This window comes from Palaemon carinicauda, unplaced genomic scaffold, assembly GCF_036898095.1.
Source record: "Palaemon carinicauda isolate YSFRI2023 unplaced genomic scaffold, ASM3689809v2 scaffold108, whole genome shotgun sequence".
Classification (NCBI taxonomy): Eukaryota; Metazoa; Arthropoda; class Malacostraca; order Decapoda; family Palaemonidae; genus Palaemon; species Palaemon carinicauda.
Genome location: NW_027168571.1, coordinates 78,171 through 96,315, shown reverse-complemented (window position 1 = coordinate 96,315; position 18,145 = coordinate 78,171). Strand labels below are relative to the sequence as shown.

Sequence of the window (18,145 nt, the reverse complement as noted above, 5' to 3'; positions counted from 1 at the left end):
CCAGTGACGCTTCAGCCGCCACTGTAACGCTTGCATGAAATTCTTCGACAAAAGATGTCCTAAAAGACGTAGCCATTGACGAACCAGAAGTTATTGTACTATCTAATGGACTCTTGCTGCTGCCATGACTAACATCATTCCTAAGTACAGTATCTCATCAGTTTCTTGGCCGTGAGATTGGACATCTGATTAACCCTTTTACCCCCAGGCTATTTGGAACTTTCCAACCCTTAACCCCCAGGGGGTTATTTTTTTCCTAGCACATTTTGCAGTATATTTTTTTTTAAATTGCTCTAACAGGATTAATTTTTGTCATAGAGAGGTCAGGTTGGTCTCATTCTCTTGGAAAATGCCTGAAATTTCTCAAAAAAATTATCAAAAATATGGAAAAAAAATTTTTTTATGGCATTTTTTTGCAAGGACGTACCGGTACGTCCATGGGGGTAAAGGGATGGCTTTTGTGAAACGTACCAGTACGTCCTTTGGGGGTAAAAGGGTTAATCACAATACCCAAACCTTGACAAGTCTGTCTCAATCCTAGAGCAAGTACCCACTGGAGAACTACAGAATCAGCCAGACATTGAGATACAAATTCAGTTCCTCAAAAGAAGCATCCTGTTCGAGTGGGCATAAGCTGAGACAAGCATGGAGCTCTTAGCAAGATTCCTTCATTTTGCATATTTAAACTGAAACTGATGAGTGAGGCTGGCTCTAGGCTTGGCAAAATGGCAGTCTAAATATGGATTTTATTAACAGTGGACTTTTGTTGTAATCAAACCAAATACAATAAAAAGCGTGGATAAAAATTATATTTCATTACATAAAGGATTGGACTGGACTGGTAACAGGAAATTAGCTGACCTAGAGTATGCTGATGACACTGTTCTTATTAGCAGAACACCACAGGACTAGCAAAGCTTACTTACCAGAATGCATAAAATATCCCATGAGGTTGGGCTTAACCCTTTTACCCCCAAAGGACGTACTGGTACGTTTCACAAAACCCATCCCTTTACCCCCATGGACGTACTGGTACGTCCTTGCAAAAAAATGCTATAAAATTTTTTTTTTCATATTTTTGATAATTTTTTGAAAAAATTCAGGCATTTTCCAAGAGAATGAGACCAACCTGACCTCTCTATGACAAAAATTAAGGCTGTTAGAGCAATTTAAAGAAAATATACTGCAAAATGTGCTGGGAAAAAAATAACCCCTTGGGGGTTAAGGGTTGGAAATTTCCAAAGAGCCTGGGGGTAAAAGGGTTAAGATCAATAGAAGAAAGACAAGAGATGATGAGAACAGAATATGCAATGGAAGATGAAACATCATTGAAAGGATTAACGAGTTGGAATCATTTCAATATTTAGAAACTATGATCTCTAATACAGGATCTTTAGAATTTGAGTTGAATGAAAGATAGAACAAAGCAATTCAGACAATGGCTAAGCTAAGTAAAATTTGTAAATCAAATTGCCTGAAATTACATATAAAAATCAGGCTATATATCAGTTTAGTGAGATCAGTGTTACTCTATGGACATGAATCATGGTATGGCAATGAAACAATCTCCAATAGATTTTGTAGATTTACAGGATTAGAAATGAAACTATATGAGATTACTCGAGTACCATATGTAGATGAGATCATGGTGAAGGGTAGATGAGACAGTTTGGGCAAGCTCTTCGCACTCCCCAAGAGAGTTTAGTTCACCAAACTTCCAACTGGGTTCCACAAGGCACTAGAAGAATTGGAAGACCCAGGCCTATGAAGCGCAAAGTAGGAGATGATGAATGGAGAAGAATTGATTTAAAAGCTCAAGATAGAGATGACTGGCAAAATCTAACTGAGGCCCTTTCCGTAAATAGACACAGGAGATGATGATAGCATAAAGATTATTATAATAAAAACATTTTAACTACAAAGAACTTTCACGACTGTCATATGATGTACACTGAAACTGATAGCCTCTTTGGCGCCCCGAAAGTGACAATACCTTAATGGATACGTAGAATGGTATACTTTACAATTAACAATTATTTTAAATATAAATAAAGGGAACTTTTCATAACTATAAAATATACTCGCCTGATCAACAAGATCTCTGTGTTTTCTTGCCCAACGAAGCATGAGAGACTCTTTGCCCCCAGGTATCTTCCATCCAAATAAGCCCTTGACGTTGTCCATCACGTGATTCATAAGAATTTTCTTTGATTTGGTATAAGCAATCATCAGAAGAGGAGTGTGGGGTAAGGACTGTTTTATCCAGGGAGGGGGGGCTGGAGTTCGCTGAAGGTTGTATATTTCGCCGAGGAGTTCCCGAGTCAGTGAAAATATCAGGAGGCTAAATATCCTCGCACAGCTTTCCTCCTCTTCCTCAGATGTGTCATCGCAGGGACTGAAATATTTAATTAACTTGGTGTAATGGAACTCGTCTTGCATTTTACAAAGGACCAATAACTTAGGATATCAAGACATCTATAATATTCAAGGATTGATCTAATTTATCCTATTCAAAAAGGTTTTTGTGATAGTTAAAATGTTACAACTGATGAAACTGAGAATGATTGTTTGAATGTAGTCCTGTATACAAAGTTGAGAAATCATCATAATCACCATTAAAGATGTTTATGCCTCGCTAAGATGTGATGTAATTTCTCTCCCCTCTTCTACATACAAACATATACCAAGGCACTTCCCCCTATTTTGGGGGGTAGCCGACATCAAACAAATGAAACAGAAAAGGGGACCTCTCCTCTCTACGTTCCTCCCAGCCTGACAAGGGACTCAACCGAGTTCGGCTGGTACTGCTAGGGGTGCCACAGCCCACCCTCCCCCGTTATCCACCAAAGATGAAGCTTCATAACGCTGAATCCCCTACTGCTCCTACCTCAGCGGTCTTCCAAGGTACCGGAGGAAGCAGCAGAGCCTACCTGAACTGCGTCACAATCGCTCACCATTCATTCCTATTTCTAGCACGCTCTCTTGCCTCTCTCACATCTATCCTCCTATCACCCAGAGCTTCCTTCACTCCATCCATCCAGCCAAACCTTGGCCTTCCTCTTGTACTTCTCCCACCAACTCTTGCATTCATCACCTTCTTTAGCAGACAGCCATTTTCCATTCTCTCAACATGGCCAAACCACCTCAACACATTCATATCCACTCTAGCTGCTAACTCATTTCTTACACCCGTTCTCACCCTCACTACTTCGTTCCTAACCCTAATTACTCAAGATACACCAGCCATACTCCTTAGACATTTCATCTCAAACACATTCAATTTTTGTCTCTATGTCACTTTCGTTCCCCATAACTCCGATCCATACATCATAGTTGGTACAATCATTTTCTCATACAGGACTCTCTTTACATTCATGCCCAACCCTCTATTTTTTACTACTCCCTTAACTGCCCCGACACTTTGCATCCTTCATTCACTCTCTGACGTACATCTGCTTCCACTCCACCATTTGCTGCAACAACAGACCCCAAGTACTTAAACTGATCCACCTCCTCAAGTAAATTTCCATTCAACATGACATTCAACCTCGCACCACCTTCCCTTCTCGTACATCTCATAACCTTACTCTTACCCACATTAACTCTCAACTTCCTTCTCTCACACACCCTTCCAAATTCTGTCACTAATCGGCCAAGCCTCTCTTCCGCGTCTGCAACCAGAACAGTATCATTCGCAAACAACAACTGATTTACCTCCCATTCATGGTCATTCTCGTCTACCAGTTTTAATCCTCGTCCAGGCACTCGAGCATTCACCTCTCTCACCACTCCATCAACATACAAGTTGAACAACCACAGTGACATCACACATCCCTGTCTCAGCCCCACTCTCACCGGAAACCAATCGCTCACTTCATTTCCTATCCTAACACATGCTTTACTACCTTTGTAGAAACTTTTCACTGCTTGCAACAACCTTCCACCAACTCCATATAACCTCATCACATTCCACATTGCTTCCCTATCAACTCTATCATACGCTTTCTCCAGATCCATAAACGCAACGTACACCTCCTTACCTTTTGCTAAATATTTCTCCATATCTGCCCAACTGTAAAAATCTGATTCATACAACCCCTACCTCTTCTAAAACCACCCTGTACTTCTAAGATTGCATTCTCTGTTTTATCCTTAATCCTATCAATCAGTATCTACCATACACTTTTTCCACCACACTCAACAAACTCATACCCCTTGAATTACAACACTCGTGCACATCTCCCTTACCCTTATATAGTGGTACAATACACGCACAAACCCAATCTACTGGTACCATTGACAACACAAAACACATATTAAACAATCTCACCAACCATTCAAGTACAGTCACAACCCCTTCCTTCAACATCTCAGCTCTCACACCATCCATACCAGATGCTTTTCCTACTCTCGTTTCATCTAGTGCTCTCCTCACTTCCTGTCTTGTAATCTCTCTCTCATTCTCATCTCCCATCACCGGCACCTCAACACCTGCAACAGCAATTATATCTGCTTCCCTATTATCCTCAACATTCAGTAAACTTCCAAAATATTCCGCCCACCTTTTCCTTGCCTCCTCTCCTTTTAACAACCTTCCATTTCCATCTTTCAGTCTCTTCAATTCTTGAACCAGCCTTCCTTACTCTCTTCACTTCTTTCCAAAACTTCTTCTTATTCTCTTCATATGAATGACCCAATCCCTGACCCCACATCAGGTCAGCTTCCCTCTTTGCCTCGCTTACCTTGCGCTTTACTTCCACATTTTCTCTCTCTATATCTTTCATACTTCTCTACACTATTACTCTGCAGCCATTCTTCAAAAGCCCTCTTTTTCTCTTCCACTTTTACCTTCACTCCTTCATTCCACCATTCACTGCCCTTCCTCATGCTGCTTCCAACAGCCTTCTTGCCACTGCCACACACATCACTTGCAATCCCAACAAAATTTTCTTTTACTAACTTCCACTCCTCTTCTAAATTACCCGTTTCTCTTACTTTTACTTCGTCATATGCCATTTTCATCCTTTCTTGGTATTTACTTTTTACCCCAGGTTTTATTAGCTCTTCAACCCTCACTAGCTCCCCTTTACATCCACCTACTCTATTCCCCCACTCTTTTGTTATATCTAATTTTCCTTCCACCAAAAAATGATCAGACATACCGTTAGCCATGCCCCTAAACACGTGCATGTCTTTCAATCTTCCAAATATTCTTTTAGTTATCAACACATAATCCATTAACGCCCTTTCTACCACTCTTCCATTTGCTACTCTTACTCATGTATAATTGTTTTTATTTCTATTTTTGAAAAAGCTAGAATTTATCACCATCTCTTGCTCAACACACATATCTACCAGTCTCTCACCACTCTCATTTTCACCTGGTACGCCATACTTCCCAATGACACCTTCTACCTCTCCAGCGCCCACTCTAGCATTTAAGTCACCCATGACAACTACATAATTCCTTCTACCTAGTCCTTCTACACACCTAGTTAATTCATTCCAGAACTCATTTCGCTCTTCTTCACTTATCTCAAAACCTGGCCCATACGCATTGACAAAAGCCCAACCTAATCCTTACCCACATTAACCTAGATGATATCTCCTTTCATTCCACTACTTTACCTGTCATCCATTCCCTCAGCAATAAAGCCACACCTCTTGCTCTTCCCCTTTCAATCCCAGACACTCACCAGACATTTCACCAAACATCACTTCACCTTTCCCTTTTATCTTTGTCTCACACAAAGCCAATATATCCATCCTTCTATTCCTAAACATACTTCTAATCTCACATCTTTTACTCTCTATCGTACTACATCTCCTCTTCTAACCTACACAAATTATATCTTAACTTGGTATTAATGTATCCCTCATTTTCCATTATTTTTGGGGGCTGAGAAAGAGTACTATACCAAAAAAAGGCATTAAAAGGGAAGACTCATACAGTAATACAGTACATCACACAATTGAGAATACAGTGGCAGCTGTATTAACTATTAGAGATAGCAGGGCAGGTGTATGAAAACTATTAGAGATAGCTGGGGCAAGTGTATTAAAAGTATTTGAGATAGCAGGGCAGGTGTATCAACACTATTTGAGATAGCAGGGGCAGGTGTATCAAAACTATTTTAGATACCAGTATCAGATGTATCAAAACTATACGATACCAGTGAGAGGTGTATCAAAACTATTTGAGATAGCAGGAGCAGGTGTATCAAAACTATTTGAGATAGCAAAGGCAGGTGTATCAAAACTATTTGAAATAGCTGGGGTAAGTGTATCAAAATTATTTGAGATAGCAAAGGCAGGTGTATCAAAACTATTTGAGATAGCAAAGGCAGGTGTATCAAAACTATTTGAGATAGCTGGGGTAAGTGTATCAAAACTATTTGAGATAGCAAAGGCAGGTGTATCAAAACTATTTGAGATAGCAAAGGCAGGTGTATCAAAACTATTTGAAATAGCTGGGGTAAGTGTATCAAAATTATTTGAGATAGCAAAGGCAGGTGTATCAAAACTATTTGAGATAGCAAAGGCAGGTGTATCAAAACTATTTGAGATAGCTGGGGTAAGTGTATCAAAACTATTTGAGATAGCTGGGGCAAGTGTATCAAAACTATTTGAGATAGCTAAGGCAGGTGTATCAAAACTATTTGAGATAGCTGGGGTAAGTGTATCAAACTATTTGAGATAGCAAAGGCAAGTGTATCAAAACTATTTGAGATAACAAGGGCAAGTGTATTAAAACTATTTGAGATAGCAAAGGCAGGTGTATCAAAACTATTTGAAATAGCTGGGGTAAGTGTATCAAAATTATTTGAGATAGCAAAGGCAAGTGTATCAAAACTATTTGAGATAACAAGGGCAAGTGTATTAAAACTATTTGAGATAGCAAAGGCAGGTGTATCAAAACTATTTGAGATAGCAAAGGCAGGTGTATCAAAACTATTTGAGATAGCAAAGGCAAGTGTATTAAAACTATTTGAGATAACAAGGGCAAGTGTATTAAAACTATTTGAGATAGCAAAGGCAGGTGTATCAAAACTATTTGAGATAGCAAAGGCAGGTGTATCAAAACTATTTGAGATAGCAAAGGCAGGTGTATTAAAACTATTTGAGATAGCAAAGGCAAGTGTATCAAAACTATTTGAGATAACAAGGGCAAGTGTATTAAAACTATTTGAGATAGCAAAGGCAGGTGTATCAAAACTATTTGAGATAGCAAAGGCATGTGTATCAAAACTATTTGAGATAGCAAAGGCAAGTGTATTAAAACTATTTGAGATAGCAGGAGCAGGTGTATCAAAACTATTTGAGATAACAGGGGCAAGTGTATTAAAACTATTTGAGATAGCAGGAGCAGGTGTATCAAAACTATTTGAAATAGCTAAGGCAGGTGTATCAAAACTATTTGAAATAGCTGGGGCAAGTGTATCAAAACTATTTGAGATAGCAAAGGCAGGTGTATCAAAACTATTTGAGATAGCAAAGGCAGGTGTATCAAAACTATTTGAGATAGCAAAGGCAGGTGTATCAAAACTATTTGAGATAGCAAAGGCAGGTGTATCAAAACTATTTGAGATAGCAAAGGCAGGTGTATCAAAACTATTTGAGATAGCAAAGGCAGGTGTATTAAAACTATATGAGATAACTGTTGGTATCTAACAGTTGTCTGCTATTTCTCATAGTGACAAGGAAATAAACATAGAAGTTCTGAAAGGGAGGCACCCTGGGAGAGAAATTGGCAGTGACAAGAGTAAATAGTGTGGTGATACTAGGGAATTTTTGTTAGATTTACTGTTTGCCGTTCACTTTTCATAATAAAAATGTGTTAAAATATGGAAAAGAAGGATTCAACTGTAGTAATGATGAAACTAGACAGACCTTGAATATACAAGAGATGCTAGTTTTGATCAATAAAATACCACCAGATTTATAAAGTTTGATTAATAGAGTGCATTGACTTATCCAGATATGGGACTTTATATTTTTTTAAATAGAAATATTAATAAGATTGAATGCACACAGGGATGGGAACTATATGAAGGAAATTATTTTCTAATTAAAGGCCGACTTAATAAGATTTCAAAATACAGTAGGCTAAAATAGCACACGAAAGTAAATAATTATACATTATTCTAGTACAATCGGCATTGCTCATATAAACATATTAGTGGGGCGGTTTAGCTCGAAATTTCAAAAGGATTGTGCATTTTGTGATACAAGCATCAAATTTGGCACAAATGTACATTGATATATGGCGAACATTTTCAGATATTGAACCACTCGGAATTCTCCCTTCATGTCTGCCATATTGGAATTCAAAATGGCCGCCATTTGAAATCTACATTTTCGATTATCTTTGGGTCTAATGCTGCTATTGACTCGATTCTGCTGTCTAAATGTATGTTTTGGGGAGGCAAGGAATCTAATGGTAACAATCTGCATCACATATTTTGTACCAATGAGCCGCCATATTAGATTTCAAAATGGCCGTTGTTTGAAATCTACATTTTCGATTATCTTTGGGTCTAATGCTGCTATTGACTCGATTCTGGTGTCCAAATGTATGTTTTGGGAGGAAAAGAATCCGATGGTTACAATCTGCATTGTGTATCTTTATAAATTAGCCAACATATTGGATTTCAAAATGGCCGCCACTTGAATTCTACATGTGCGATTACCTCTGGGTCAAATATTTTTACAGTACATGACAATATCCATTTTTCAAAATGACATACTTTATTACAGTACTCCACTTAGTTCATGAAAGATGAATATTCATCATCATGTATTTTTGACAAGACAACAGTTTACTTAAAGTCTGTGAAGAAAAAATTGTTTGAGTTATTGATTAGATTCTGTGTTGTTCTAGGTTTGATATGGCACCTTTCATATATGATTAGTTTTCTCCATTCCTTCAATCAATATCACAAAATGATCAATTCGGGGTTACGTCTGAATATCCACAAAATAGTATGAATATTAACACAAAACAACGTAAACTTCTCAAAACTAGCTTTCCCTGTAAAACTCTAAATAAATATCGACTTACTTCAACTACTAATTTTGAGTTTTATAATTTTGATACATGTCTTAGGTCATGTCTTAAATATCTTAGTTAAAATTCTGACATGCTATGGTGTAATATATAAGGTTGGGTGTGTACTGACATTCTACAATGGTCTTGTATTTGAGGGTAGGTGTACATCGGTATTGAAGATATGTGTAAATAAACCATCTCATGTTAACCAGTTCAGTACTGCCACAAGTAAATGAATGTTGTGGACTCATCTTCATGTGCAGTCCCCTTCACACACACAGAGGGCTGTGCACTTAAGGGCAGCCTTCTTGCACTTGCAGCGTCTCACACACCCTTTCTGGCACTTGCAAGAAACCAGCTCAATGCAGGTGTGAGCTGCCTCAGGTAGCCTGGTTCAGTATGGTGTGTATTGTCCTCCAGTCATTGACCAACCCCAGTTTGTTGGTGGTGGGAGTTCTGGTGCTGGCAGCAGTATCTGACCCCAAACATGTCCACCTTGATATATTGCCCTCTTGACAAGTTCCTCTAAAGCTGCCTTCGTTGGAGGGTTCAGCTGCACATTGTTCTTCCTTGCGAAGAGTTTCCTCCTGGCCTTGTCAATGTCCGTGCATTTGTTGGTTCGATAACACAACAAGATCATGAACCTCTTGATGATGCACATTGCATCATTTGGTATGTCACGGTGCGGAAGACAGCTGCATCAGCGCCTCAGTTAACTCTTGCAGTGCTGTCCAGACTGCCCATGCGGTCTTCTTGCCATGTCTAGCAAAGCTTGACACAGTATCGCATCCAGTTAGAGCGTGGAACATTGGCAGTGCACGAGCCTTCTCTGGTCCCAGTCCCGCTGCTATTTCATGTGCTGCTAGGTATCGGAAACTTCGGCCTGTTCCGAATGCCAGCCATAGTTTGTCTTCTGGTTGCAATTCCTGTACCACGGACACTGCCAGCACCACAACATCAGTGTTTACAGTCCAGAGGACTATTGAATGGTGTCCGTGCTTAGCTGCGTAAGATGCATGCAGCAACATCCGACTGTCAGCCTCTTCATGGTTGTATGGGTCGAGTGAAGTCAGATCTGGTAGTAGTGGCTTACTGAGCACTGCCTCTCCATCAGTAATGACGAGTTGTTTGTCCTCCTAGTCAAACCAATCCAAGAGAGCTGTTGAGAGAAACTTAAACAGCTTGGTCTTGTTGCTGTCCACTCGTAGGAAGTTCTGCCAGTTTTATGGTATGGATGCGGTGGCCGCCACACGTCTCCGCACGCCCTGTCCCCGCTTTGCACGTGTACTACCTTTCAGTGAATCAGCAAGGTAAGTATCCCAGATCAGATCCAGGCGTGATACTGTTTGCAGCTTAGTAGATATATATGGAATGAAGATCTGATGTGCATACTCTTCAGAGGTCTTTGATGCAGCCGGCTTCAGCATCTGGACGATAGCTGCTCCATCAAGCACTATACAGGCAGTGACAGGAGTATCTGTCTTAGCGTCGGAGATTTCTTCCAAACATGTGATGAGATCATTCTTGGTACCAGTGAAGAGGTTTCCACCATCGGACAGTGCAGGAGGACATGCCTGGTTCTCATGACGAAAGAACTCCTCAAGGTTTCCATCTCTCGTCTGGCAGCCAATGTACAGGCGTGCGAAGAGTTCACGGTCATTTCTGACGGAGGTGAGCTGTTGCTGACCTTTGCTCTGGCTTATTGGAGTTGAAGGGCTGAATACCTTCAGCTTGTTACGAGGTATGGGGTCGTCCACTGCCTTTGTTCTGTCCAACAGACACTCTCTGGTGAAAGCCTCGAACTGCTCTTGGCCAATCTTCTTGGCATTCATCACCGTAAATTGAGAAGCGGCCATGCAATGTAAAGCACCAATTTTGATATCCAGAGTGGCGGTCCATAGGTAAAAATATGCAATGTATTTTGTTATCATTAGAATCTTTGTCCCCCAAAACATTGGATTCCTTGCTCCCCCCCCCCCCGAAATCATACATTTAGAGACAAGAATCAAGTAAATAGTGCTATTAAACCCAAAGGTAATCGCAACTGTAGATTTTAAATGGCTGCCATTTTGAAATCCAACATGGCGGCTCCATGCTAAAAGATACACAATGCAGATTGTTATCATTGGATTCCTTGCCCCCCAAAACATACAGTTAGTCACCAGAATCGAGTCAAAAGCAGCATTAGACCCACTGATAAGCTAAAATGAAGATTTCAAATGGCGGCCATTTTGAAATCCAATATGGTGGCTCATTGGTAAAAAAAATATGCAATGCAGATTGTAACCATTGGATTCCTTGGCCCCCGAAACGTACATTTAGGCACCAGAATCGAGTCAATAGCAGTTTTAGATCCACAGATAAGCGCAAATGTAGATTTCAAATGGCGGCCATTTTGAATTCCAATATGGCGGACATGAATAGAGAATTCCGAGTGGCTCAATATCTGAAAATTTTCGCCATATGTCAATGTACATTTGTGCCAAATTTGGTGCTTGTATCAAAAAATGCACAATAGGTTAGCTATGCTGCCCCACTATATAGTCAAGTATGACAATAGAAAGACCATTTAGATTTGAAAATAAAGATCTAAGAAGAATATTTGGAGTCAGATGGTAGGACAAACTGATATCATGCCAAAGGGTATATCATGGAAGTTCCATTTGTAGACATGACGTTGATGAAGGGGAGAGCAAGATGGTTTGAACATGTCCTTCACACGATTCCAGGGAGAAGCATGAATAAGAAATACTTGGATCTAATTAGAAGAGCATTGTGATTCAGGAAAAGGATATAAAGTATAGAGAAATTTGTGTAAATTTGAAAACATTAGACATTAGTAGGAGAATTTTTACAAAACCCTTCTATTTCTTGCCTTTCCCAATCTTGGTTCAGGCAATGGTCCTTGCACCAAAATATATTGAACATAGAAAAGGGATTTTGACGATGGAAAAATCTATTTCTGGGCGAGAGACCTGTGCCGCCCAGTAAAATGCTCCTTTTACATCATTTCTAAGGTAAAAACTGCTATGAATTTACCAGAGAAAAAATTGTCTAGGAATGCTAGGTTGAACCCAGCTCGCTCACCTAATAAGGTGTCGGTATAAATAACTGGGGCGTGATGAATAATCACAACCAGAGGCCTCGCACCACTTAGATATCTCCTCTCAATATCCCCGTACAGCGAGGTGCCGTTCAATACCCTAGCACCGATCTCTACTACCAACAGTCCAACCCACGCCAGTGACGTACATAGAAAAACCACTTACTCAATATTAGGAGAAGATGGCAAATACTTGCTAGGAGGCTCCACAGTGCTAGGATCGACGCCATTCTCGAACGACACGTAGATCATTTCAAAGGACTCCACTACCAACGGTATGACTTCCTCTTGCGAGCTTGGCACAACATGGAAGATCTCTGTCGCTAGCTTGCGTAAATCAGCTTTACTGAGACGGTGCGGCATGCTGGAAATAGAGAGAAGCATTGCTCTTGAGCCCCATTCATAATTTAGTATTAAATACTTAATGTATAATAATGCGAAGCACTACATTAACCCTTTTACCCCCAATGGACGTACTGGTACGTTTCACAAAACTCATCCCTTTACCCCCATGGACGTACTGGTATGTCCTTGCAAAAAACTGCTATTTACATTTTGTTTTGCATATTTCTATTAATTTTACGAGAAACTTCAGGCATTTTCTAAACGAATGAGACCAACCTGACCTCTCTATGATGAAAATTAAGGCTGTTAAAGCAATTTAAAAAATATTGCAAAATGTGCTTGAAAAAAAAAAAAATGCCTGGGGGTTAAGAGTTGGAAAGTTCCAAATAGCCTGGGGGTAAAAGGGTTAAAGAAAAATAAATAATACCAACATTTATCATTACAGTATTGATATTACTAGCCAAGCTGGTATCCTACTAAGAAAAGCAAAATACAACAAGTCAAAGAGCCCCAGTGCAGAAAAGAAATGGGGAAGCTAAGAGTAAACTGTAAATGAGAAATAAGGAGCTTATTGACCCTTTTACCCCCAGGCAATTTGGAACTTTCCAACACTCAACCCACGTGTTTTTTTTTTTCAAGCACATTTTGCAATATATATTTCTTAAATTGCTCTAACAGCCTTAATTTTTGTCATAGAGAGATCAGGGTGGTCTCATTCGTTTGGAAAATGCCTGAAGTTTCTCAAAAAGTTATCAAAAATATGAAAAAAAAATGTAAATAGCAGTTTTTTGCAAGGACGTACCAGTACGTCCATGGGGTTAAAGGGATGAGTTTTGTGAAACGTACCAGTACATCCATTGGGGGTAAAAGGGTTGAAATAATTAACAATGATAAATACATAAATAAAATCTATGAAACAAAACTAACGTCAATCTGCTCAAATACGAGTGAAGATGACTTTGAATTAGAAAGATAATTTATCAAGTACCTGAGTGACTAAAACATTCAAAATTATTCTAGTTAATTATACTTACTAGTTATAAGAGTTGGTGTAATAAAGTTTTCATACATTATATGAACACACATTCACCAACTGTTCCTTTGTACTGAATTTTTTAAGACGTGATGAAAAAGAATAATAGTTGAACGCGAGAATAACTTGCTCAAACACTAAACAAAACCTATAGCATTATTATCCTCAGCATTAATTAAAGAAAAGCCAAAAATTTATCAAACCTTTTACATTGACAATTTGTATGAGATATGATGTTTTTACAGTAATGAATTGTTTTAATCTTGTTAAATTCATGGAATTTTGACACGGGTTAAAGATGTCATTTAGCGCGACTGAGTAAATAGTCTACAGTTAGGCTAGAGGTTGGACAATACAGTGTAACATTTGACAGTAACAAGAGATTCTTTTCATCATTGAGCGGCTTTCCTTACCCTGGCCCCTTGGATTGTATCATTTTCCTTTCCAACAGGGGATGCAGTTTGGTTTATAATACTAATACTGTATTTATTGATAGAATTCTGTATTTATATTAGTTTTTCATATAGCGTTTGTGTTTTTTCTCCATTTCATTTCTACAAAGGGATGCTTTCCCTGTGGGAGACCTTGGGCTTTTAGCTTCCTGATTTTTCAACAAAAGCTGTAGCTTCAATAGTGATAATAATAAAATTACTTTCCCTATTCTGACCAAACAGCTAACTTATTCACATAACTTATTAACATTGTTTTTTCCTGAATATTTGTGAAAATTTCATGGATACAAGATTTGCAAACAGCCAACCAAAGGAAAACAGCCCAACTGTAATCAAGATTGTAATATTCAATACATAAAATGTAACACGGACCTAACGCAACTGGAGGGAGAGACCAACCAATGGAAAATACCCCAACTGTTGTCAAGATTATAATACTCCAGACATCAAACGTAACACGTACCTAACGCAACTGGAAGGGGCTGGCACTTCGGGAGACATCTGACCCTCCGGAGAAGCGGGTCTATACGCCGGAGGCATGGATGGAGTCGGCGAAGGTGACGGCGTTGCAACGGGCGACGATGGAGTCGTCATAGGTGAAGATGGAGGGGGCGGAGTGTAGGGTGGGGGCGGTTTGTTTGGTACTTCCCGAATCACCAAGCCGGGATACTGCTCGGAAAGTCGCTGCAGCTCTTCTAATCTGGCAATCTGAAATAACATTTTTATATTTCATCAAACCTCTAGATGAAAATAATTGACAAAATAATCATAATCCAAAAGGTTGAATTCATACATAACAATACTGTTAATTCAATCAAAATTAAAACAGGCAGCAGTATATTATTCACAAAGCAATTGTTTGAGTGCATATATCAAGAAACAAGAAGATGAAACTACCGCTAGCTCTTAATAATTAAGGACAAAACCCTAATGAAAACCAAATACCTCCGCAGCTATTCTTTCCTCTTCGGCTTTCAACTGCTGTTGCTTCTTCTTCGTGTCCGACGATGCCCAAAAGCTATCATCGAACCACGTCCCTTCAATTCCCTCCACTGAAAATTCTGCCTCCCCTTCAACGAGGTCCAACTTTGAATCCAAATCGATGTCCGGAGCAGCGGAAAGATTCAGGAGCTTGCTGGTAAGTGCATCCTGTCGATAGACGGCAAAGACGTGATTCCAAATATCTATTAACTATTATAAGTATTGTACAAACTCACGACACAAAATATATCCTCCGTAGAGCACTACGTAATACGAAACTAACACGAGCACTACGATTAAATCAAATAAAAATAATAAAAAAACTTAAAACTGATTAAATTGATTTACCTGTTCCTAATACGTCCTTCCATACCGATCCTCAAAAAAAATATATTGCGGTTTACAATCAAAATGACATATTGAATAATTGTTTAAGGATAACTATGTATCCAGTAACAGTATAAAAAAAAAGAGGATGCAAAATGTTCAACTCCACATAACAAGCGAGGAAGTTTTTCATGCCTTTTTTCAGTGAGTTAAAAAGGGAAATAACACGGGGAAGCTTTCATGATTAAGATATTCAAATAATAATACGAATAATAACAATAAATGAATTTTGACGTAGGAAAAATCTATTTTTGGGCTCGAGCCATGTCGTCCTGATGGAAGTTCCCTTCGGCAGCTTCCTACTGTATATTTCTGCGAGTGATATTACAAGAGAATTACCATCAGGTATCACAGGGTTCTAACCCCCGGAAAGATATAACAATAATATTAATTACATCATAGCTAAATCCTGTTCTCAAAGTTCTAACCCCCGGGAACGATATAACAATAATATTAATTACATCATAGCTAAATCCTGTTGTCTTTTTGTACTTGCATCTGGGGAGCTATCTAAAGGCAAAATAATTCTGATTCAGTGCATCGTATTTTAAACTAAATTACATACATACATATACCAAGGCACTTCCCCCAATTTTGAGGGGTAGCCGACATCAACAAATGAAACAAAAACAAAAAGGGGACCTCTACTCTCTACGTTCCTCCCAGCCTAATAAGGGACTCAACCGAGTTCAGCTGGTACTAAATTACCAGGTCAAAACCATTTTAATATTTGCGTCTTAATAATTACTGAATAAAGTTCTATACAATTATACAATGAAATATATTGATTGGTAAGGGACCTCTGGTCGTGGTTTTAATATTTGCGTCTTAATAATTACTGAATAAAGTTCTATACGATTATACAATGAAATATAATGATTGGTAAGGGACCTCTGGTCGTGGTTTTAATATTTGCGTCTTAATAATTACTGAATAAAGTTCTATACGATTATACAATGAAATATATTGATTGGTAAGGGGCCTCTGGTCGTGGTTCTAACACGCCCCAGTTACTATACCGACACTATTAGAATGAGCGAGCTGGGTTTATTCCTGGCATTCCATGCAACTTTTTTCTCTGGTATATTTAGCAGTATTTATCCCTTAGAAATGATGTAGAAGGAGCATTTCACAGAGCGACACAGGTCCCTCGCCCAGAAATAGATTTTTCCTTCATCAAAATCCCTTTCTTCTCCAAGGAACAGACACCATGGTAGCTTCCAAATCTCTTTTCACAACACCAGCCTTTACCCACCCAATATAATTACCTGTACTTCCATACATATGAAGGAAATTATTACAATAGAAATCAATTAAATTTCTGGCTATATTTAACAGGTTTCAGTCTTCATATAACATTTAGTCTAAATTAAAGTTATTTTTAAGTTTTACACTAATTTGACAACATGCAGATTTATCTCTCGTAATTAACATTGAAAACACACTGGCCTAAGTCTAAGATTGTATAGCATATAGTATATTATTATTATTATTATTATTATTATTATTATTACTTACTAAGCTACAACCCTAGTTGGAAAAGCAGTATGCTATAAGCCCAGGGGCTCCAACAGGGAAAATAGCTCAGTGCGGAAAGGAAAAAAGGAAAATAAAATATTCTAAGAAGAGTAACAACAATAAATATCTCCTATATAAACTATAAAAACTTTAACAAAACAAGAGGAAGAGAAATAAGATAGGAGAGTGTGCTCGAGTGTACCCTCAAGCAAGAGAACTCTAACCCAAGACAGTGAAAGGCCATGGTACAGAGGCTATGGCACTACCCAAGACTAGAGAACAGTGGTTTGATTTTGGAGTGTCCTTCTCCTAGAAGAGCTGCTTACCATAGCTAAAGAGTCTCTTCTACCCTTACCAAGAGGAAAGTGGCACTGAACAATTACAGTGCAGTAACCCCTTGGGTGATGAAGAATTGTTTGGTAATCTGTGTTGTCAGGTGTATGAGGATAGAGGAGAATATGTAAAGAATATGCCAGACTATTCAGTGTGTATGTAGGCAAAGGGAAAATGAACCGTAACCAGAGAGGAGGATCCAATGTAGTACTGTCTGGCCAGTCAAAAGACCCCATAACTCTCTAGCGGTAGTATCTCATATTGTAAAGTTATGAGTATACGATCATAAAATTCTTTACAATTTGGTTATAAATTCCTAAATATATGTTTCATGAAACAGTAGATCCCTTGAAAATATCAATTGATAGAGTAAAGGGATTTTGACGAAAGAAAAATCTATTTCTGGGCGAGGGACCTGTGTCGCTCCGTGAAATGCTCCTTAAAGCACCATTTCAAAGGTATAAATACTGCTAAATATACCAGAGAAAAAAGTTGCATGGAATGCTAGGGATATATCCAGCTCGCTCACCCCTAAAGGGTGTCGGTATTAAAACTGGGGCGAGTGGTACCACTACCAGAGGTCCCTTTCCAATTAGACTTCTCCCTCCTCATTTCAATGTAATTTTGTCTTTTTGGTTTGATAAAATAATTTACTTTTCTAATTCTGAAATTTCAAAGTAAACTGGCTTTCAAGAAATGCAGGAACACTGCTTTGATGAAATCCAAATTATTCCTAACACCTAAAGTATTTACGATACATTAAGTAACGATTAATAATACATTTTGGTAAAATCCAACTAAATATAAAAGTGCTTCAAAAGTTAAATCAAAATTAGACATCTTTACAGAGTGCAAGAAAAAACATACAGGTGAATATTTGTATACATACATAACATTGGGACTTGTGCGCACATTTTAGTTAAAAGATGCAAGTATTCTTTAAG

The 18,145-nt window shown here is 38.6% G+C and overlaps 1 protein-coding gene across 3 annotated transcripts in view; it reads right to left on the bottom strand.

Moving 5' to 3' along the window:
- LOC137635262 (fap1 adhesin-like) overlaps positions 1–18,145 on the bottom strand; it is a 64,659-nt gene that overhangs the window by 2,777 nt on the left and 43,737 nt on the right. For all 3 annotated transcript variants that reach the window (XM_068367725.1, XM_068367727.1, XM_068367726.1), the window contains 4 exons: positions 14,928–15,131; positions 14,446–14,690; positions 12,319–12,516; positions 2,086–2,395 (listed from right to left, as the gene is read on the bottom strand). In XM_068367725.1, coding sequence (XP_068223826.1) covers positions 2,086–2,395; positions 12,319–12,516; positions 14,446–14,690; positions 14,928–15,131 — 957 coding nt within the window. The remainder of the gene's footprint in view (positions 1–2,085; positions 2,396–12,318; positions 12,517–14,445; positions 14,691–14,927; positions 15,132–18,145) is intronic.